General features: G+C 37.1%; 1 protein-coding gene across 4 annotated transcripts in view; it reads left to right on the plus strand.

The window, feature by feature from the left end:
* The window catches only part of osbpl1a (oxysterol binding protein-like 1A), a 243,556-nt gene that overhangs the window by 82,518 nt on the left and 136,030 nt on the right, over positions 1-25,008 (plus strand). For all 4 annotated transcript variants that reach the window (XM_039754706.1, XM_039754708.1, XM_039754709.1 and 1 more), the window contains 2 exons: positions 243-324; positions 10,631-10,737. In XM_039754706.1, coding sequence (XP_039610640.1) covers positions 243-324; positions 10,631-10,737 — 189 coding nt within the window. The remainder of the gene's footprint in view (positions 1-242; positions 325-10,630; positions 10,738-25,008) is intronic.

Genomic DNA, 25,008 nt, shown 5'->3' on the forward strand with positions numbered 1-25,008 from the left:
GAACTAGATTCAGAATTGAACCAGTAGACTTTAGATACACTGACGTTATGTAGACATTGTTTGTGATAAGGTTCTTTGGGCTAATTAATTTTGTCATTTTTATCCACAGTTTGCTGTTGCTTTAACTAAGAAGTTTTCATTTCTCTAATTTCCTACCTATAGTGATCCTAAAGTGGTCGTTAAAAATTTATATTGTATGTTGAAACAAGAATATCATTCTAACTAAAATATTAACACAACAGGAAGCCCAAGCATGTCATTGCAAGTTAGAGATGGAAGTGACTGCCTTTCTTAATATGGCAAAGGACCATGAGGTTACAAAAGGTAGGTATTTTTCTACTGTACTCTTATTCTGTTGCAAGATGTTTTTGAGGATGCAGTTAAAGTTTGTCTTTTGTTTACTTTATACAGTACACTTAATATTTACAAGTGCACAGTCAACTTTAATTCACTTTCTTTAATTTTAATTACGCAAATATAAGAAGAATGTATTAAAAAAAAAAGAAAACTACACCATAATACAGTATATACAGTGCCCAGTTGTATTCAGTTGTCCCTGTGCGGAAGCACTGCTGTGCCTTCATTAGCATGGTCCCAGTGCTAAAACTGCAAGTCAGTGGAGAGCTCTGTAAACCAGAGGATGTGAAGCAGCTAACCATCTCCATCGGTTCATTTTGACCAGTACACAATGTTGTTGTTGTTTTTTTTTTTTCTGCATAATGGAGCTACGGATTTTTAGAAGTGTAAAATTGAAAGTAATAGTTACATAAATTAGTTTTCTGACTGAACGAAGGAATTTTGGTGCATTTCTGTCTAGTTTTTTCAAGATTGTAATGTCTTATTCATATTTTTCTAATATTTTTTTCACTATGTAAAAACATACTCCATAGTCTTTCCAGGTGGAGGTTGGGACATAAACTAGTAGTGCTTCCTAATTGTTTCATAGTTCTAAGTTCAAATTCAGGCTCTTGTCCTGTCTATTTGGAGTTTACATGTTTTCTCCAGGTATTTCTGTTGACTTTCATGTACAAGGACATGTAGGTAGATTGGAAGCTTTATACAGTATATGCCCTTGTGACTCCAACTATGACCTGTGTGCTCTGGGATCAGCATTGGTTCCTGCCTTGTGCTCATTGCCTATGGGATAGGTCTCTTCCCCTGAAACTTTATAATTAGCTGATGCAGTAATTTTAAAATTGAACACAAGATGTACTTAATAGTTCATAACAGGAAAAACTTCACATAAATACTGTACATGGAATTTCACAATTCCATTTATGAAAGCAATGTACTGCATTTCTAGGTTAGAAAATATTTCCCTTCAAATATTCACACAAAGGGTTAACATGGCAAGAGTAATTTCTGGCTTTGCTTAGTTTAGGAAAGCACTTTTTTCATGTAGTAAATTTTTTATTACAAGCTACAGGTGGACAAGAATTTTGGCTCACTTAAGTTCCTAGCACTTGGAGTTTCTGGTGATCCGATGGGCATTGTATTTTGGTCACCAGTCACTCTGTCACTTCTTTGGCCTGAGGCCTTTTGCTAGTGTGTTAACTAGCCACCAACAGGTATGACTGCAGATCACACTAGACCAAATTACAGAAAATGAGGAGAGACTGTCCTTTGCATATGGATTGCTTATATTCTATTGTCTATTTGTCTACAGCATGTTTTGCTACATGTTGGATACACATATACTTTCACCTCAGACTATCATAGCGCTAAATTTAAATACACTGAATATTACAACAAACCTTTCCCATGGTCTTTAACCTTGTTGTAAGTTAGTGACAAAAAATTCCTGAATTAATTAGGCATTCCTTTTTAACTTGTGTAATATTTTCAACATTTTTCTTTTTTCATGAGCAACAAAAACATGGCATAGTGAAAATTGTTAATTAAAAATAACACTGTTCCTAGTTAATAAATAGAAATAAAGTTCATCTTTCAGCTGATTTATTCAGGATACAGACTAAACCAATAGGTGTCTTCTGTGCGCACCAGATCAGCCTACCCCATGGGTTCACCTCCTCATGGTATTCAAGGGGTCATAATTATATAATAATTACATAATTTACAAAACTTTGTAAAAATGAGGATCAGTATTACAGCATTTGGAACGTTATTTTATGCTATTTTGAGGTTGTTGTTAATGAATATGATACTATTTTTGATATCTGATTCTTTACCAGTGGTCCTAGCCCTCTAACAGCCACTCCTAGAAAGTTAGACTATTTCAAGCTTGGCAGTTACAAATATGATGTTGTTTTTAACTTTTGATCCTTTACTAGGGGTCTAGCCCTCAGTGGATCTCTATCAGAGGGTAAAAATGGCAAATTTCTATTACGATTGAGATTATTTAGACTTAAAATATTTAAACTGAATCACACATTTTATTATTTTAAATAATTGTTGCAACTGCTGTGGTTTATTATGTATTTCTACCTCATAAAGTAAATTATTACCTTTTTAGTGATTTAAATTTTATTTATTTTTTATTTATTTCACCAAAAGATAAGCAGTCAAAAAGATTTGAATTAAAAAAAAAAAGCAATGCCACTGTAATAACCCCCATTCCCCCTCCCTCATATCACCTAGAAATTTTCACTGAACACTTCAAATTACGGTGTTTTAAACTAATTCTTTTTTTTTTTTTTTTTAAACTTTATCAATTTGTAGATGGCCATCATCCCATTATTTGATTTTCAGTTTAAAGATATTTTAAAAAGTCTAAATTTAAATGTTGAAGGTAAACAGTGACACAATTCAAAGACATTCCAAGTTTTAAATTTGATTTACATTAGTTTCTGCGGGTTTTAACTGCTCTGTTTCATTACTGTGTGGACTTACGTTTCAATCCATGCCTAATAATGATCCATGCATCTTTATAACTAAATACATACAATACATTTTGAAGATGGCTGTGTTGCCTAAAATTATGTTCATTCAAACATTTAGGATCTAACATAGCCTTTAAAGTTTTACTTTTTGCCTTTGCCTCATGTTTCTAAGACTACAATAAATATCTTTTTACTATTGAATTTTTTACACTATCTCTCCATCCAAACATCCATCCATGGACGCATCATCCTAGCCTGCTTATACAGGGCAGGGTCGTGGGGCACCTGGAGCCTTTTCAAGCAATCATAGGGTACTAGGTACAACAACAACAACAACAACTTTTATTTATATAGCACATTTTCATACAAACAGTAGCTCAAAGTGCTTTACATAATAAAGAATAGAAAAATAAAAGACACAATAAGAAAACAAAATAAGTCAACATTAATTAACATAGAATAAGAGTAAGGTCAAATGGCCAGGGGGGACAGAAAAAACAAAAAAAAAAACTTCAGACGGCTGGAGAAAAAAATAAAATCTGTAGGGATTCCAGACCATTAGACTGCCCAGTCCCCTCTGGGCATTCTACCTAAAATAAATGAAACAGTCCTTTTTGGATTTAGGGTTCTCACAGAAGGACTTGATGATGATGGTCACGTAGACTTCTGCCTTTTAATCCATCCATCATTGTTGGAGCATCATGATGCTTTGAGTAGGTAGTGGTGGCGCAGGCCACCACCACAAAGAAACCGGAAAAAGAAACAGAAGAGAGAGTCAGAGTCAGTACGGATTTTAGAGCCACCATGAATAGTTATTATGAAGAATTGAACATACAGAGTATCAGGATTAAGTTAAATTAAGTTAAATTAAAGTTATAAAAAGGCCATGTTAAAGTACAGTAATGTGTTTTCAGCAGTTTTTTAAAGTGCTCTACTGTACTAGCCTGGCGAATTCCTATTGGCAGGCTATTCCAGATTTTAGGTGCATAGCAGCAGAAGGCCGCCTCACCACTTCTTTTAAGTTTTGTTCTTGGAATTCTAAGGAGACACTCATTTGAGGATCTGAGGTTACGATTTGGAATATAAGGTGTCAGACATTCCGATATACAAGATGGGGCGAGATTATTTAAGGCTTTATAAACCATAAGCAGAATTTTAAAGTCAATCCTGAATGACACAGGTAACAGTGTAGTGACATTAAAACTGGAGAAATGTGTTCGGATTTTCTTTTCCTAGTTAGGATTCTAGCAGCTGCATTCTGCACTGGTTGCAACCGAATTATGTCTTTTTTTGGGTAGTCCTGAGAGGAGTGCGTTACAGTAATCTAGTCGACTGAAAACAAATACGTGAACTAATTTGTCAGCATCTTTCAAAGATATAAGAGGTCTAACTTTTGCTATGTTTCTTATGTGAAAAAATGCTGTCCTAGTGATCTGATTAATATGCGATTTTAAAATTCAGAATTCAGATTACAGGTAGGTATACTTCCTGGACAGAGATCCACATAAACACATATTAGGGCCAATCATCATCAATTCACCCAGCCTTCACATCTTTGGAATTTGGGAGAAAACCAGAACACTGGGAAGAAATGGAGAGAACATGCAAACTCTAAGTAGGGAGCACCAGGGACATGATATCCTTAGTGTGAGGGAGCAACACTACTACCATACTGTCCTTTAGTATGCTTCAAAAAGGACACTTTATTTGTAAAGGTTTTCAGTATCAGCCTCTAGTTTCTGATTGAAAATACTATGGCCCATTGTGAGAGAGAACTGTCCTAGTTCAGTGGTTTTTGAACTGGGAGTTGCATCTCTCTAGAAGGTTTCGGCATGCTTGAAGGGGAGTTTTGGGACAGATCTATAAAATAAACACTGCTTTAACGCAATTTTTTTTGTATCAAAGGATGTACAGTATTTCAAGGCATGTATGTTGTCATTGTCTAAAGTCAGACATATTTTGATATGCAAATTGACAATAATAACAACTTAGTCCTGCTGTATTTTTGCAACTTGCACATGCTATCTGTCTCTCTATCTTACCCAATTAAAAATATCCATCCACAGACACATACAAACCTTGGGCAAAAATTGGGAAAAAGGTGAACAAAATGTTTAAACGTTGGAAAAGATTGTATTTGGCTTAACTCTTAATCCTCACTTAACTTCCGGAGCCAAACAGTTGTTAAGGCGCTGTAAGGCAGCATAAGAGCCTGTGATGCAACAAGAACAATGACAAGTTTCTAGTATGAGTTCATGGCTCTTTAGCAGTGTTGAGAGCGACTTGATTTAGAGAAAAGATCAGAAAGGTAGATACTGTAGCTCAATGAAATGTAACACGATAACACTCAAATATTAATTATTGTAACAGACAGACAACAAGCAGCATGGTGTTTTAACTGTAGAGAAATTAGACCCATAAATGACGCAGTGCCCTGGATCCCCTTTCTTGCCTATATTTCTCTGTCTCTCTGTTAGCAGAATATTCTAGTACATACAAGTCTTTTATGTGACCCGACATTTGCGCGATAGACATATGAGCCAAATAAACGCGGCGTCAAAATCGCGCCGACAAAATTGTGAAAGTTTCATTAAATATGAATTACTAGTTTAAAGCATATATAATAATGTTTATTTTAGAAGTCAATATTATGAGACGCGGTATGCCGTCAGCATGGCACGCAGATAGTCCTTAAGATCACGCCCTACATATGTAGGAAGAATTGCAGCAAGACGTCTTGATAGTTGAGCGTATTCAGACTTGCTGGCTGCCTGACTGCTGGTAATTCCGCTTTGTGTACGACGCATTATGCCAACCCTTGACTGAGTTATTTGTTCGCGGCATGCCATCAGCAGTTATAAGAGTTATAACCTAGCACATAATGTATACATAATGCGCACGTATGTGTCTCACTCTCTTGGCCTCTCTCGCGATTTTGTCGGCGCACATTTGTCGAAAACCAGTTTGCGGGTTTGTCGGCGCTCATTTGTCCATCGCAGTTTTGTCGGGGCGCATATGTCTATCGCGCTTTTGACGGTGAACCGTATTTTATACCTGACATTGCAGTCTGCCTTGTTTCTAGTTAATAAGTTCTGTCTTGTAGCTTACAAATCCATTGTAAATCTATACTAATAAAAGGCAAAGCCCTCACTCACTCACTCACTCACTGACTCATCACTAATTCTCCAACTTCCCGTGTAGGTAGAAGGCTGAAATTTGGCAGGCTCATTCCTTACAGCTTACTTACAAAAGCTGGGCAGGTTTCATTTCGAAATTCTACGCCTAATGGTCATAACTGGAAGGTATTTTTCTCCATTAACTGTAATGGAGTTGAGCTGGAATGACGTGGGGGGGCGGAGTTTCGTGTGACATCATCACGCCTCCCGTAATCACGTGAACTGACTGTCAGCGCAGTCGCGTAGAAAACCAGGAAGACCTCCAAAAAGCGCTTAAGAAAACATGCATTATATAATTGAGAAGGCAGCGAAACAACAAGAAGCGAGCGAGTGACATATACTACCATATTCATGAGTGCTGCTACCTCGGAAAGAAAGCAAGGTGTAAACCTAAACTTTAAATTAAGTTCATAGACAGGCTACCGCTGGCGTTTCACATGCCCACAGGTAATGCGGGATACAGGTTTAATGAGAGGGCGCGGGATATAAGCGAGAGTTTTGATCACTTTGTAACTAAGTTAAAATTGTAGGTGAAGGGGTGTGCTTATGCAAATTCCGAGAGACTGTGTTTGTGGGGGATTGACAGTTAAGGCGGGGGGGAGTCACGTCATCATCTCCCCTCCCATTCATCTCATTTCGCTCTGAGCTGAGCTCCGCGGCTAACGCCGTCTTCCGAAGCAACTTCGTCAGACTGCCACCAAATACTCACAGAAAAATCCACAAGTTAATACACACGCTGTCTCTAAAGTTTCTCCACACTGAATCCTCCAGGCACTACTTACAAAAGGTTACATTGACAATCGTGTTACTTTATTTTTAAAATCTTTCCTATTCTTGGCACAAGCACAGCTGAGAAGCTTCGATGCATGTGCTCCATAACGTGTTAAAAATAATGCATTTAATCACACTTTGCATTACAAGCAAAGGGGAGCTTTTGTCAATGCATGATTTCCTGGTACACCGATTACATTGATCAGCGCATCCCGATTCATTTTACCCTCGCACCACCTTAGTTTGAGAAGAAGTATGAAAAAATATGAGGTTAACACAGAAAACCAGATCACCAATTCAAGCTTTATGAATAATCGATTCGCCATCAATAATTGTTTTGGTAAAGCCATCCTCCTTCCATTTTATAATTTTTCGCCATTAGCCATGATTAAATGAGCGGTAAATAAAGTAAGAGCAAAGCGAGGGTGACTTATTTAGGCAGGCATATATATGACAGCAACACTCATGACAATGTCAATCATGTTACGTTATTATTAAAATGTTTCCTTTTCTTTTTCATTACTTCTTTAACACACTACTTCTCCGCTGCGTGGTATTTTGGTATATATATATATATATATATATATATATATATATATATATATATATATATATATATATATATATATATATATATATATATATATATATATATATATATATCATATAATATATGAATGACCTCCAAAGAGCGCTGAGACTTTTGATATCATGAACGTGTCTGCAAAAACTGGTCTCCTGCCCTGCAAAAGTCAAGGAGCCAGCGCGCGTGCATAGCTGTGCCGGCCTTTGAGACGCTGACTGCGCTTCTGCCTTAAGTCAAAGTGAGCACTTTTCATTTTTTTCATCCTCCCCCTGCGCTATAGCCCAGACAAGTGCAAACACGGGACCCCTTTTCTACACCACGGCAAAATAATATTAAGGCGATTCACACTTTCTTTTGCACGATACGATTATGAGGTCCTCACCTCGGATTATGAAGACACGCACAGGAGTGGAGGACTGACAGTGCCATCACAGCCGATTAATGGCGGGGCGTCCCACCAGTCTACACAAGACCCACGCGACTGTCCCCAAAAGGCGATCATAACGTCAGCGAACACATCTCTCTATACTATATAAAAGAAAAAGGCAACTTTCCTTTCTTTACACCTTTTTTCCTTTTATCCCAAACCAAAGCCTTTCTCTCTTAACACTGCAGAGGACACAAAACTAATTTTCTTTAAATGCGGTAAGGCACATTACCAGAGGCACAAATTTGAGCGTTCACATAGAAAATGTAATTTCTATACCACAGCCGTCGTGTAGCGCCTTTCAAAAGGGATCTACTACCGAGAGATGATCCATATACATTTTAGCTGCTGTTAGTTACTTATCTGTTGTGTTACACAGTCTTTAAAATGTAGTTTACCCGCAACCACTCCAGTAGTGCTCAATGTACCTGTACTTCTTAAAACGTTAATGTTTTACTGTTTAATAACTTATAGACTATATTTTATTATTTTTCCCTTGCACTCAGTGACCAAAGCTATACACACACATATAGACACATACAAACATACACACAAGTATATGTATGTATGTGTGTGTATATATATATATATATATATATATATATACACACACTCATACATACATACATACACACATATATATAATTTGTGTGTGTGTATGTATGTATGTGTGTGTGTATATATGATGTAGATAGGTATGTATTGTATATGTAGATATGTATATTGATATGTAGATATGAAGATATGTATGTGTATATATATGTACTGTATATATATATGTGTGTGTGTGTGTGTGTGTGTGTGTGTGTGTGTATATATATGACAGCAGCAATCCAAGCTGTGAGAAAACAGTAAAAAGGAGGCGTGTCAGACGTCGTGGTACATTTTCTGATGCAGCTAGACGAAAAAAACTTTATGACGCTGCCGCCAAATACACAAAACAATTACTTTGACAATCATGTTACATTATTTTTAAAATGTTTCCTTTTCTTTTTCATAACTTCTTTAACACATGTCATCGGCGCGGGTATTTTGCTATATATATATATCACAGCGACACTCATAACAGTGACAAAACAATTACATTGACAATCATGTTACGTTATTTTCAAAATGTTTCCTTTTCTTTCTCTTTCCTTCTTTAACACACTACTTCTCCGCTGCCATATATATATATATAGGATAGATATATATATATATAGATAGATAGATATGAGAACAATATATATATATATATATAGATAGATAGATAGATAGATATGAGAACAACACTCATATCAATGACAAAATAATTACATTAACAATCATGTTACGTTATTTTAAAAATTTTTCTTTTTCGTGCCTTCTTTAACACACTACTTCTCCGCTGCGAAGCGCGGGTATTCTGCTAGTGTTTATATATTCACAGTACAAGTCCCAGCCTCCCACACCCGTTTTTGTCATCCACAGTGCAACACTTTAGAACTGCCCTCTTTCATTGTATAGGAGAATGCCAAGCAAACTCTTTGTTTCTATGTAACCCCAATCCTGTATTTTTAAATAATGCTCTTAAAGCTAATAATGTATATGGATTTTTTTTTTTAAATTTAAGAATTACCACTATGCTGTATTCTGGATTCTAGTAGATTTCCAGATAGATATTATATTTCCAGGTTTTATATACTGTCTGAAACATTAAGCTCAAACATTCTGAAGATAAACCCAATTATTATAATTTATACATACTGTACAATTTTATTCTTTCAATCATTACTCAGATGTATTAACAATGGCAGGATAGATGCATTAGCAAGCTGAAGTTAGTGCTTTGAATTTGTGAAATATGTCTGACAGCCTCCTTTTGCAAACTTCAAAGTGTATAATAAAAGCTAGATCTATGTCAACACATCTGAAGACATGTAGCAAGCTGTATTGTGCTGTCACTTGTGCATCTGTCTGTCTAATTACTGAAAACCCAAATGTATCATCTATCTTTGCGCATTTGACTTCAGAGTTGCTTTCCTGGCACACTTTTGTTATACATCTCCTTAATACATCTCCAAGTCCTAAGCCAAAACAATACGAAACAAAAATCTCTTTGCCTATGCTTGCTTTAGGCACCAACTCTGATTACTAGGAATACTACAGAACAATAAATTATTAATAATACATACTAAGCAAAATACAGTAAGTGAATGTAACATTAGCAATATGTTGCATAAGCAATTTAAACCAAAAGGTTTGTGGAAATGCTTTTAAAATGATATTACTTTAGCAATAGATATTATATCTTGCTAATTAGATAAACATGATTTATGTCATTTAATGATAATAATAACAAGGAAAACAAACAAGAATCTCTTCTATATATGCAAACTTTCTCGGGGCAACTTTCAATGAAGATGACAATTATATAGTGCTGTTACTTTGAAGTACTACTTTGGCTGTACATTTTAACAAGTTATGTTGGAGGGTTCGTGTTCAGAGTGCAGTTCAGTATAGTCAATTTATTCCAAAGTTAGGCTAATAAAAATTATATATGTAATTGATTTAAGTATGACTTTGATTTTTTTTTAAGCCACAGACAGCCTGTAATGTATTCTATAATGTAAAAGTAAAAGTGTTTTGCAATTTTTAACAGTCTTTATAAGAAATAAGCCCAAACTAACTTATTAGATTTAATCCTCTCATTTGCTAGTTGATCATTTTGGACTACATTTTCCAACAATTCTAATTAAAAAATTGTGAAACTTTTTAATGTTATAATGTTTTGTGATTGTTTTAATGAGATACATTTTCTGTTGAAGTGGAGAGCATTATATAAATTCATTTTTTGTTTTATTCCTCCCAGGTTTGCCAGTCACAGTACTCTTAAAGCTGAAAAATCTTGCTGACCTTTCAACAGAGACTTGTGCAGCACTTAACAAATGCCTTATGCTTTTCACCAGACAGGAAGGGGTTTGTATGGCACAATTTTTAAATCCATTAGTTTTTCACTTTCAGATATATGTATTTGTTTCCTCAAAGGAATGTTTGGTGACAAAATGCATGTAAGACATAATTTTAATAATATAAATGATTTGCTACATGGGGTGATGATCTAAAGGTGGATATATTGGCATGATGTAAATGAAATTATAGTCAGGACTTCTTGTACTTTTTAGTCTTTTATAGGAATGCAGTACTTATTGCAACCTTTAGTTACCTGCCAGAGGGTGTATGCAAATTAAAATAACTCAGACAAATGACAGTTATAAAGAGTTAAGAGGCAGTATAAATCACCTGCATTGCACACCCAAAATACTGTCTTCTTTACTTCTACATCTCAACTTACATACTGCTTACATACTGCTTAATTATGTTACTGTTGTACATTTCACTTGCATTTTTATCTGTCCTTATCTGGTTTTTTTTGGGGGGGGGGAGGGGCATTGTGTTGTCTTTTTCCTGGTACCGTTTACATACAGAATATAAACTAAACATCATATGGAAAGCACATATTAAAAAGGACTGGTAAGTTCTGGGGGCAGAGTGGCCATCAGGAATCCTGGGAGAGTGACATTTCTGAGTCAGTCGAGCTGCTATGCACGCCCTTTCAAATTATTATAAGTAAACAATATAAATAATAAATAAATAAAACATGTATTTAGTAAATCCATACAAAGATAGCCCCTCCTCAAGTGTTATAATCCCACTTTGTGTTCAGTTATCTATTCTAGGAAAAATGAGGTGACCCCTCCCCAAATGGCACAACCCCACACGCATGACATTGAATCTGTCTGTCCTTTCATCCATCTATCCATCCACTTAACCCACTCAATACATTGAACCATTTTAAAATGGAAACCAAAGGTAAAAGAAAAAAGAAAGGTAAATAAGAATTTAGGCAATGTAGCCTATTAAGAAAGGAAAAAATTAATTTTAATGAATTTATGATGCAAGTCTTAAGCAACCAAAGCACTACCTGCAATAAATGATCAGGGAGAACAAAATGCTGCAAAAAAGGATAACAATAGGTACAGTATGTGCAACATGGTTGTGCTGTGATGTTATGACAGTATGTTGGTTTGTGGGTGTTTTTCAGCATTATAGAAAATTATCTGACCAGTATGATATGCTATTGAAACTGCAGGATGTGAAGAAATTGTCTATGGATGGATATGCAATAATACATTACAGCTGTACAGACAACACATATTCTTTATTACAAAGTTATAATTTGCCATGTTACATAGAGGTACACACTTCTTAGCAGTAGTCATATTAATACTTTGTTACTAAAGATGAGGCTGGCCCAGTGGGAAATGAGGAAGTTAGTTCAACTGCAGGATCCATGCCAGAAACAATAGAGGATTGTACTTCTAGGTAAATGACAGAGATGAAAACAGCTGAGGAGAGTAAAGGAAGAGATACCCAGGCAGATAAAGCAATAAAGAGAAGGTTGCTACAAGCATTGAATTTTTACATCCCCAGTCCAAAGATCTTCTGATTTTTTTTCTGCTGTGACCTCCAACAATGTCTAAGACAGAGCATGCTGTACTCTCTGTTTAGCCATGACTGTGTGGCTAAATACAGCTCCAATACCATCATAATGTTCTCTGAAGATACTACCATCATTGGCTTGATCACATATAATGATGAGACAGCTTATCAAGAGGAGATTTAGGGTCCTATCACAGTGGTATCAGGACAATAACCTCTCTCTGATTGTCCGCAAGAGTAAGGAGATGATCACTAATTTCAGGAAGCAGCAGGTGAATCCCACCCCCATTTATACTGAGGGTGTAGATATGGAAAGAAACAGCAATTTTAAATTTCTGGGAGTTCCCGTCAGGTTGACAGAACACACTACAGCAGTCACCAAAATAAGCCCATTAACAATTTTACTTTCTCACAGTTTTAAGGAATGCCCAAATGTCTCCAGCAACCATCATCAACTTTTCTAAATGTACTGTAGAGTTCATCTTGACAGGCTGCTTGGTGTGTTGGTATGACAGCACTTCAGCTAGGGATTGCAAGCTATTGAAGAGGTTGGTGAAAACAGCGCAGATTATCACTGGCACACAGATTCCAACTCTGCAGGTATATTGACCAAGCACTGTCTGAGAAAGGCAAAACGAGTTATAAAGGACTCCAGTCTCCCTGCTTGGATATTATAATCCCACCTTCCATCAGGCAGGCACTTTAGAACTATTAACACAAGAACTGTGAGATTTAAGAACAGTAACTACCTGCAGGTAATAAGACTGCTTAACTGTCATATGTGATAAACTGTAATCAACAGCCAATTAATTGCGACATCTTCTGTGATTCTTGTGTACATAATGTGTCTAGTTTTATTTACAATGATTATTATTAGATTTAAGTTGAATTTTTTTCTCGATGTTTTATGCTGATTATTTGTCTGTAAGGAACATTACATAAGTAAGAATTTCATTGTACATGTGACAATAAAACAAAACACCTTGACCTTGTTAATGTGATAAAACTAAAACTAAAGCATGGCCTCAGCTATCGAAGGTACAAAACTAAAGTATCTGTATATAAAAGACAATACTCTTGACAATAGCAACTTGTTACTCCGGCATCTACACGAATGCATTGAATCAAGCAAGAAACAGCTAATTTAGGAGTTGTGTGTATCTTTTCTTTTGTTTGCAGTTACCATGGTGGCCTAGTAATTGTAAAGGGAGTCAGGGGTTGGCTGGTCTATGTCATGTCACTCCAGGGCTGAAGGACAGTCCCACTCTTGGTTAATTCCGTATACTCTCAAATATAAGGTTTACTCCACTGTTCCATAGCCAGAACAAAATCGACTCCTTATGGAAATGTATGTTATCAGCTGTGCAATGTCGCTGTTCTATTGCTCCAGAACAGGCCTTTTCAGGGATGCTAAATAGTCTGATTCATTAATAACAGGATCTCATCCACCCTCCGACCTTGAAGCTTATAGAGCTTTTTAAACACTGCAGTGACCATGGCCAAAGAAATTGACTCAAAACCATACAATGTTTATGGCACTGCTTGCTTTGAGGAGGATGTATATGATGCATTTCTTAAAGTGCTTTTGTTACACTCATGAAAACATTTCCCAGTTAACCACAGCATTTCCTCATCCTAGCTGAGAAAAGCCTTGGTGATGCTACCATCCTCATTGTGAAATAACTTATTAAAACTCATAAACATATGGGATTTTGCTTCAGCTACTGCTGCACCTTCTTCTTTCTTGGTCTTTCGTTATGTCTCTATCACCTCCAGAGATCCACTTGCTAAATTGCACGAAAGAACTCTTTTACGCAAAAGTTTGCCTCATCACTGTTGTCCACAAATGGGTCCTAGGGCTCCTGCCTTAACAGACACCACTCATTGTTGCCTCCATTTTAGAGTAAGCTGCATTCAGAATCCATGTTGATGATGTCTTCTTACATGAATTGCTCAGGGGAAGGTAAAAATTTAACTCATCCTAAACAGAGGTGGCCTTGTTAGTTATAAAGTGCACCATATCTTCAATGTCAGCTTTTCACTCAGTTCCACCTCTTACAATTCCATTAATTTCTGGTTGGTTTGCCCAAGTAGACATCAAGTGGCTCAAAGAGATTAACACAATTGGTGACATTGACCATTGTTGGAAAATCCTCAAGACCCAAATAAAAAAAATGTTTATTTTGTTTATTCTAATTGAGACTTAGGAATTAGAGTATATATTTGGTTCAAAACCAGATTTACATAAGGTGGCAAATAAGAAACCCCATTTATCTCTGTCAATTTCCATTTCTGGATCTCAAGACAGAAAATTTCCAGGGGAGTAAATTTTGCATCTTATGCCTGCTGATCATCATTTAGTGCTTTAACAATTTGAGATTTACATTATGCATTAATCAATTTTAAAACTTGTTTAATTCATTTCATGATTGTATAATTTTAAGTAAATTATACTCTTCATCCATCCCTCATGCTTAAAATGGACAATTGGCATTGTCCTTTAAATTACTGAGCAAATAAAGGTTCAAATTCACCAACTTCTACCAGTTGCCTCTTTGCAAGACTTTTCCATATAACTGTTTGTACAGTAAGTCATATTGTTTAACTGTGTCATTCTTACTTGCATCCTTTTTCAATTGAAATGCCCATTTAGAATAAGCAGTTTATAAGCTTTCTGTCATTGATTACTGCTTTTAATATGTATTAGGTACTGTTTTTGAGTGGAGGGAATAAGCTTCTGTATAGTGAAAGACTTGGGTAAAGCTTTTTTGTAAACTGATAATTGTCTAGCAGTTCACATCTGGGCATCAACAATAATGTTAAAAAATCGGGAGATGACTCTGAGGTGGCTCCATGCCCCTAGTCCTAAAGAGTGCCGTGGAGGAATAAGAACTCCAAGCTTGAGCACACTGCCACCATCCTTTTTAAAATGACTGAATATCACAAAAATGTTTTAGGTTTTTTTACTTTTTTTTTTTTTTCTTCCTAAAATAACATGGATACGCTGTTTTGAAACGTAAGTAATCTCAAGATGAAGATCAATACTTGATAACACTGTTAACATGAAAATTTACATATTCAGTAAGTTATAATGATTTTGTTTTCATGTTTGTAGTTTTTACAATTTATTTTTAAAATACTTTACTTTAGATATATGCTGTGATTGTGAAGAAGTTACTTTGTCTTGAACAATACCAAATTTATCATTTAATATTCCCAAGTAAGATGGCTGTAGTGAAAATGTTTTAATGTACAAACCAGATTCCAAAAAAGTTGGGACACTATACAAATTGTGAATAAAAACTGAATGCAATGATATGGAGGTGCCAACTTCTAATATTTTATTCAGAATAGAACATAAATCACGGAACAAAAGTTTAAACTGAGAAAATGTATCATTTTAAGGGAAAAATATGTTGATTCAGAATTTCATGGTGTCAACAAATCCCAAAAAAGTTGTGACAAGGCCATTTTCACCACTGTGTGGCATCTCCCCTTCTTCTTACAACACTCAACAGACGTCTGGGGACCGAGGAGACCAGTTTCTCAAGTTTAGAAATAGGAATGCTCTCCCATTCTTGTCTAATACAGGCCTCTAACTGTTCAATCATCTTGGGCCTTCTTTGTCGCACCTTCCTCTTTATGATGCGCCAAATGTTCTCTATAGGTGAAAGATCTGGACTGCAGACTGGCCATTTCAGTACGCGGATCCTTCTCCTACGCAGCCATGATGTTGTGATTGATGCAGAATGTGGTCTGGCATTATCTTGTTGAAAAATGCAGGGTCTTCCCTGAAAGAGATGACGTCTGGATGGGAGCATATGTTGTTCTAGAACCTGAATATATTTTTCTGCATTGATGGTGCCTTTCCAGACATGCAAGCTGCCCATGCCACACGCACTCATGCAACCCCATACCATCAGAGATGCAGGCTTCTGAACTGAGCGTTGATAACAACTTGGGTTGTCCTTGTCCTCTTTGGTCCGGATGACATGGCGTCCCAGATTTCCAAAAGAACTTTGAATCGTGACTCGTCTGACCACAGAACAGTCTTCCATTTTGCCACACTCCATTTTAAATGATCCCTGGCCCAGTGACAATGCCTGAGCTTGTGGATCTTGCTTAGAAATGGCTTCTTCTTAGCACTGTAGAGTTTCAGCTGGCAATGGCGGATGGCACGGTGGATTGTGTTCACTGACAATGGTTTCTGGAAGTATTCCTGAGCCCATTCTGTGATTTCCTTTACAGTAGCATTCCTGTTTGTGGTGCAGTGTCGTTTAAGGGCCGGAGATCACGGGCATCCAGTATGGTTTTACGGCCTTGACCCTTACGCACAGAGATTGTTCCAGATTCTCTGAATCTTCGGATGATGTTATGCACAGTTGATGATGATAGATGCAAAGTCTTTGCAATTTTTTCGCTGGGTAACACCTTTCTGATATTGCTCCACTATCTTTCTGCGCAACATTGTGGGAATTGGTGATCCTCTACCCATCTTGGCTTCTGAGAGACACTGCCACTCTGAGAAGCTCTTTTTATACCCAATCATGTTGCCAATTGACCTAATTAGTGTTTATTGGTCTTCCAGCTCTTCGTTATGCTCAAATTTACTTTTTCCAGCCTTATTGCTACTTGTCCCAACTTTTTTGGGATTTGTTGACACCGTGAAATTTTGAATCAACATATTTTTCCTTTAAAATGATACATTTACTCGGATTAAACATTTGATCTGTCATCTACGTTCTATTACAAATAAAATATTGACATTTGCCATCTCCACATCATTGCATTCTGTTTTTATTCACAATTTGTTTAGTGTCCTAACTTTTTTGTAATCCGGTTTGTATTAAAAGAATACTAATACTAGAATACTAATGATGTACTTATGGAGTGGAGTGGTAATTTTAAATTCAGCCAAAAAATTGTGGAGTAGCAAGGCAGACATAGAACTAATAAAGACCAACATAAAATTGATTGGGCTGGCAACATTTTTAATCTGTAATTATCAATATCCCTTTAGAAATTATAACCATTGTCTTTGAATTACTGAATATAGAAGATGGGAATGAAAAGGAAATCAAAAGATGTTATTCCTACAGACAATAAAACAATATAAAGTAAATATTCTGCTGCTTGTAATACACATTTTAAGAAATCCCGCTATATCCTAACTACAACCCGCTATATCCTAACTACAGGGTCACGGGGGTCTGCTGGAGCCAATCCCAGCCAACACAGGGCAGGGTGCCAGCCCACCGCAGGACGCGCACATATACACACCCACACACCAAGCACACATTAGGGACAATTTAGAATCGCCAGTGCACCTAACCTGCATGTCTTTGGACTGTGGGAGGAAACCGGAGTACCCGGAGGAAACCCATGCAGACTTGGGGAGAACAAGCAAACTCCACGCAGGGAGGACCCGGGAAGCAAACCCGGATCTCTTAACTGCGAGGCAGCAGCGCTACCCACTGAGCCACCGTGCCGCCCCATCTTAAGAAATTAATATCTTAAATATTTTAGAATAATATTGGACAATTTTTTTTCTATGATAAGAGAATGTTATGGTCATGAAACATTTTTCATAATCATTTAATTAATGTTGATAATTACTATTCTGCCTATATTTTTGTACTAGCTGTGTTACCCGGCTTTTCATTGGTTTATCGGAAGTACTTCGTAAGTATTTTTCTGTATACAATATTTGTATTTTTCTCTTTTTTTTTTTTTTTAAAGCGAAGGATAATATTATTAGATCACTTGATCTGCCAACTATTGAACATGCCACATACAGTCCTTGGTGTGCTGGTGTGAAAGAGGTTGCAGTCAAACTCTGTTTTAAAGCAGTATTCAGTAATGTTACAAATGTGATTTAAAGGTGATTCATTCAAAGGTAAAAACTGCTAACAATTTTGATTTTCCCATTAGCGTCAAAGTCTAAAATTAGTACTTCCTCATTATACAGTGGATTTGAATACTTTAAATGTCTACCAAAAAAAGAGTTACTAATTTCTAATCTCAAAAGCACCATGCTGTTCTCTTCTTGCCACATTCTGAAAAATAACATCTCTATCAGGATTAGAAAAATATCATGTTTCATTTTGTCCAATCATGGTTTGGCTTATTTTGACAATTTGCAGCGCTTAACATTGATAGTTGCCTGGTATTGCAAACATCATGATGATGTTCAGGTGGACAACACTGTTGATGTTTTTCAAAAATGAAAGGCTATGCACTAATTAAAAAAATGTAGTAAATTTCATTTATCTCAGATTTATTCTCATATGTGAAAGATTCCCAATCCGCGGAAGCAATCAACAATGCTGTGTGATGTTTTCCCTTTTTCTAACGATGTTGTTTTTAACAAGGGTGCTCGCCATGCTCAACCACTCTTCCAACTGCGCTTGATTCACAAAGGGAGGATCTACCCCCCACCAATGCTGTTTGTGTGTCATCAACGAACTTAAATAGGGTCTCAAGACTGGAAATGTTGAAAAACACTGCTCTAAGATAAAAGCTGTAAACCAGCGAGGTAGTGAATGAAATTGTCATCCCAATTGTTTTAAGTACAGGAGAAATGTGGGACATGGTGCATTAGAACGCCCCACTCGCTAAAGCATTATTAGTGACAAATATCAAGAAATAAAAAAGGTGTTAGTTAATTTTGCTTTGTCTACAATGTTGTCAAATTTCAATTAAATCCTTCACGGTGTTTTTGAGGTATTGGGGTATTTCCTTTATGTATCATGGGGGGTGGGGGTTCATCCCTAAATATTAATATATTATAATGTATTTTCTTAGAGGATACCTACTGTCTTAAGTATGCCATACTGCCACATTCCAGCAATTTAATTAAATGGAAAATTTATATTTTTGCTCAGTCAGTCAGTGAGTCAACTATAGACTGTGTGTGTATGTATGTGACGATGTGGGTTCTGGCTCCACGCTCCCATGGCTGTTTGGGAACCCTTGAACCCAACACCGTCGATAATGAAACCGAGAGAGCTAGTCAGTGAAGGCAAATAATTGAGCATCTGAACAAGGGGATGGTTAAAAGTGAAAACAGTGCTTTTATTAAAAACAGTCAACAAAAAAAGTGTTCATAAAGTGCAGTTCTTTCTTCATCAAATAATCCATAAAAAGAACATGGAGGTTACAACAACAATAAGAAAAAACAATCCTTTAAAACCAGAGGTTAAAATCTTCTCTAGGAAGCAGTCTTAAAAACAACAACAAATCCGGTGCATCGTTTATTAGCGTCTCACCTGCTTATCCCGTTTGGGCCAAGCAGCAGGCAAGACGCTCTCTGCAGCTGCCCTCCTCTACACTTTCGCGAGACTGGAGACCTCCCGATCCCTGGCTCCGGTATGGCACTCATCCCAGTCCCCGAGACTTGATTACCCCAATAGCCAGGACGCACACATTTGGGGACTCCACCACCAATCCTCCCGACTTCCGCTGCCTTTCCGCGGCCTTCTGCGGCTCGTCGCTTTCACCTGGTCACTCCCGCTACTTGGTCGCTCAGCGGGAGCAACATCAACTCAAACGCCTGGGTGTCGGCCTAACACCCAGCTTCCTCGCAGCTGCCCACGATCGTGCGCTCACCACACGCACACACCGCCTGTCCGTCTCTCTTGCACCACATGCTTCCTCGCTCCCTGTAACCTCCGTCCTCTTTCCTCCTTTCCTTTTTCTCTCCGATCGTTTCTTTTACCCCTTCAACCGACTTGTGCTTCTTTTTTATATCGTGACGGGCCATCACAGCTGTAGCATTAGCCACGGGAGCAATCACGAATGTGGGCAGTTCCTCACCTGTGCACACGGTGAGAAACGCCACATTGACGACGCCCCGCGCTCGCTACAACATCGCCCCACGCCTCGGGTGCGGTGATTATTTATTTAAAATGAATGGCCTTTTCTCAAAGAGCTGTGGACCCATAACACCACTATGTATGTATATATAATATCTTAAGTTTGGATGTTCACTGGCAAACTTAAGACTGGTCTGTACATGTGCCTTCTTGAGCAGGGGGACCTTGTGGGCACTGCAAGATTTCAATCCATTATGGCACATGTGTTACCAATGGTGTTCTTGGCGACTATGGTCCCAACTGCCTTCAGATTATTAACAATCAATCTCCTCTCGTGTAGTTTTGGGCTGATCCCTCACCTTTCTCCTGATCATCCTCACCCCATGAGGCAAGATCCTGCATGGAGCTCCAGACCAAGGGCAAATAGTGGCCATTTTATATTTCTTCCATTTCCGAATAATCAAGCCAACAGTTGTCACCTTCTCACCAAGCTTCTTGCTGAAGGTCTTGTAGCCTATTCCAGCCTTGTGCAGGTCTACAATCTTGTCCCTGACGTCCTTTGACAGCTCTTTGGTCTTATACATGGTGGTAGAGAAGTTTGAGTGGTAGAAATTCATTCTGTGGATATGTGTGCTTTATACACATAAAGGGTTGAGATCAGGAGTGTCTGTAATTTATTGATTGATTGATTGTAATCTGTGTGCCAATCTGTGGGAGCCAGAATTCTGGCTGGGTTGTAGGGGATCAAATACTTACTTCTCTCAATGATATGGAAATCAATTTTTAACTTTTATGTAATGTGTTTTTCTGGATTTTTACTTGATATTCTGTCTCTCTTCATTAAAATGAAACTGCCATACAAATTAGAGGCTGTTCATTTCTTTGTAAGTGAGCAATCTTACAGATTCAGCAAGGAATCAAATACAGGTGAAATTCTGTTACAATGAATATCTTTACAACGAAATTTTCATTACAGCAAAGTATTTTTATGGTCCCGACAGCTTCCCCATATGACATGTGTCTATAGAAATCTTCTGACTACAAAATACATTCAGCAGATACTTTCATTACAACAAAGTACCCAAAAGACCTTGAAATGCCTGAATTAATCATCCACAGAGTAGTTAGTTCTGTGGTCGCAGTTCAGTTGTGCACAACGATCCCCAAACAGAAACTTTGTAAACATTTTTTTTCTTTCTTCAAACTTTCCTTGTACTGGGTTTTTGCTGTTATTGTTTTCTGTGGTTTTCAGTGATACATTTTACTTATTGCTTGCCAACATTTGAAAAACATCTATTGTCACCCTCCTATACAAATGGCAGACACTGAAAAACAACAACAGTTCATATTAGAAAAAACAAAGTTTACATTTTTGTGGCTCTTGATTCTGGCAAAAAGAAAAAAGATGTTGCCAGCAAATCTGGAATTTCGCCATCAACACTGTCAACTTCCTTGAAAGACCAATTTTTATGTGGTTCAGTGATGCTCGTTCAAGAAACATTTCTATTAATGCACCACTCATTAAAGAAAAAGCAAAGTCACTGTTGTGAGGTTTCTAAACTTTCTTTGGACCTCTCCCAACTTGACAGCACGGCGAAGAGCTTCCCGAAGTGCGATCACTGCGTCTGTGCAAAACTGTTTATCCATTGCCGGGGCAACAGCAGGCTCAGAGCTCTGCTGCGGCTCGCCGCCAAAGCAAACAGAAAAGATCTCGATGGGTGATGCAAGGAATATTTTTAATGCAGGGAACAGTATTACTTGGCCACTAACCTAGCTACAACCCTGCCTGATTGCTGTGTCCATGTATACGAGAGTGGTAGATCACTCTACAATAAATAACCCGGCTGTTCCTGTTTTAAGCTGAATAAAGCTGGGTTTGCTAAAGTACTGAGACTCAGTCTCGTGTTTTGGGATGCAAGACAGGGAATTATAGCACGACCATGATCTTTTAGGATCTGCTTCTGTTTCACTTTGCTACAGCGCTGTGAGCCTGCTGTTGCCCTGTCCCGGCAACGAACAAACAATCTTTCACAGACGCGGCAATCGTGCTTTGGGACACACTTCAGGGTGTTGTCCCATTGGATGTTGGATGGGTTTGGTGTCCCAAAAGTGTTCAGAAACCTCGCAATATGAAGAAGAAGCAAAGGATGATTCTGCTTCTGATTGATAACCATGCAGCCCACAGCATGTTTCCGCATTTAGATAATGTTCGCGTTAAATTCCTCCTACCCAGTTGCACAGCAGTGCTTCAGCTATTGGATTTGGGCATCATTCGCACCCTGAAAGTGTATTATCACAAGGAAATGCTGAGAAAAATTCTTGTCAGCATAACTTGTAGACAGGAGGAGATTAAAATTAACTTGAAAGAAGCTATTGAAATAATTGTAAATGCCGAAACGAAAGCACTATAGTGACAAATATGTAATGTCATTACTACAAAATTTCCATTACAACAAAATATTTTTTAGGTCCCCCACTGTGTGTGTATATACAGTATGTGTATATATATATATATATACTAGCAAAATACCAGCCATGGAGAAGTAGTGTGTTAAAGAAGCAATGAAAAAGAAAAGGAAACATTTTGAAAATAACGTAACATGATTGTCAATGTTATTGTTTTGTCACTGTTGTGAGTGATGAGTGTTGTTGTCATATATATATATATATATATATATATATATATATATTTACACACACACACAAACATATATATATACATATCTATACATATACACATACATATACATACACACACACATATATATAAACATATATATACATATACATACATATCTACATATATACACACACAGCTATTTCGTATCAGTGCAATACGCTGCTTGTTAAAACGGATAACTCCGCTCTTACGTGCAAGTCTGCTTGGATATTATGAACTATCGTATTTGTTCAAGTTCTATTTAAATTTTAAATAGAAGGAATTTTTATTTAGTCGACAGAAATATCTTTGGTAGGAATGGTAAAACAGACAGGAATATTATTCCTGAATAAATCAACTCAAACCTTAAACAACTTATAATATTTTGCTCTCCATAAAAATATATCCTGTCTAAATTATACAAGTTAGAAATAAAGTAAACATTAAAAGAACAAACATTCAAATTTCTTTACTCTTATGTAATTTTATATTTTATAAAAAATAAACTTAGATTTTAAATATCCCAAAAGATTTTGCTCTCCATAAAAATATATCCTGTCAAAATTATACAAATTCAAATATGAACATGCTGCATAACAAAACCTGGAAATATAAATAAAATGTGTTCCTTTCAGCAATAACAAATCAAATCATTCAGTTGTCTTTGCTCATATGTCATTTTAGAGCTGGACGCCTGGCATCTTTTTGGCAACAGGTTCGTTTCTGTTTGGTGTGAGGTTCTGTGTTGTGGAGATTCTCAGGATGGATTGCAGGTGCTCATCAGTGAGGCGACTCCTGTGTGCTGTTTTGTTAGTCTTTATCACTGAGAAGAGCTTCTCACACAGATATGTGCTACCAAACATGCACAAGGTTCGAGCCGCATGTAGACGGACTTTTTGTTCTTCAAAGTCACCAAAGCGCCGTGCAAACTCAGTGCGCTCAGTTTATCAGCAAAGTGCGATTTGGGAACACCGTAGTGACGACTTGGTTTAACATTACTTGGTAATAGGGAAAGTGGGGCAAGTGGTTGTGTCTCCCATAAAAGCAGCTCAATTGAAATCACTTTGTGATTGTGCACGGGTAAAACGTCCGCTGAAGTGTCAGATTCTTATTTAATTCTTCTGCTTTCTGTATCTTCTGCATTGCATTCAGGTCTTTCAGGTTACCCTGATGTTTTGTTTTATAGTGCCGTCTTAGATTAAATTCTGTAATTACAGCCACATTAGCTCCACAAATGAGACACACGGGTTCAGTAAACATATACTCAGCCTCCCATCGGTTTTAAAGGCTCTATTTTCAGAATCAACTTTTCTCTTCAGCATCGTGTGAGCTAGCTTCACAATAACTTGCAGCATCTTAAGGTAGACTTGATTAACGCGTAACTGTTCGCAAGGCAGCTGAAGCGCTGCATTATGGGATCTGTAGTTTATTGTGTTACCAGCGCTTCATATACCCGGCTTTAATAACAATAATACAGTATATAAAATGATCTCGGGCGGATATAATTACACGGGCGGATGTGGCCCGCTGCCCTTGAGTTTGACACATATGGACTAAATAGAACTTGAAAAGATATATTTTTCAAATGTGATCGCGCAATTCAGATAGAGTTGACGCCACTACAGCCTGCATGCCTCAATAAGTCATCCTCCCTCGCCTTACTTTTTACCGCTCATCTAATGAATACACTGAGTATGGCTTTACCAAAACAATCACTGATGGCTAATAAAGTATCCATTATTCGAGTATGTAGATCGGGTTATATATATATATATATATATATATATATATATATATATATATATATATATATATATATATATACCCATCGATCGCAGAGAAGTAGTGTGTTAAAAAGCTAGAAAAGAAAAGGGAACATTTTAAAAATAACGTAACATGACTGTCAATATACAGTATTTGTTTTGTGAGTGTTACTGAGTGTTGCTGTCATCAAGGATTTGATTATCATTATTTCTTTCAATCAGGTTCGTATTTGTAGGATGTGTTGTGTTCAAGTTACATTCCGTGTTTGTCAATCGCTGTAAAGATGACAGGTTTCATTCATCGATTCGTTTCTTACTGCATCAATAAACAGCTCGTCTTCTTCTTTATCTGAGACCTGACACACTGCATGCACGGGTTTTTTTTACACTGTCTTCCTTTAGCGGGACATTGACTTTTTCCAACGTGTGCTTTGTTTCCGCAGTAGTTGGATTTATGAATATGCTTGTATGTATGAGACGCTTCATATTTTTGCTGCCTTTTCAATTGTGT

The sequence above is a fragment of the Polypterus senegalus genome, chromosome 5 (genome assembly GCF_016835505.1).
Source record: "Polypterus senegalus isolate Bchr_013 chromosome 5, ASM1683550v1, whole genome shotgun sequence".
In the NCBI taxonomy this organism is placed as follows: domain Eukaryota; kingdom Metazoa; phylum Chordata; class Cladistia; order Polypteriformes; family Polypteridae; genus Polypterus; species Polypterus senegalus.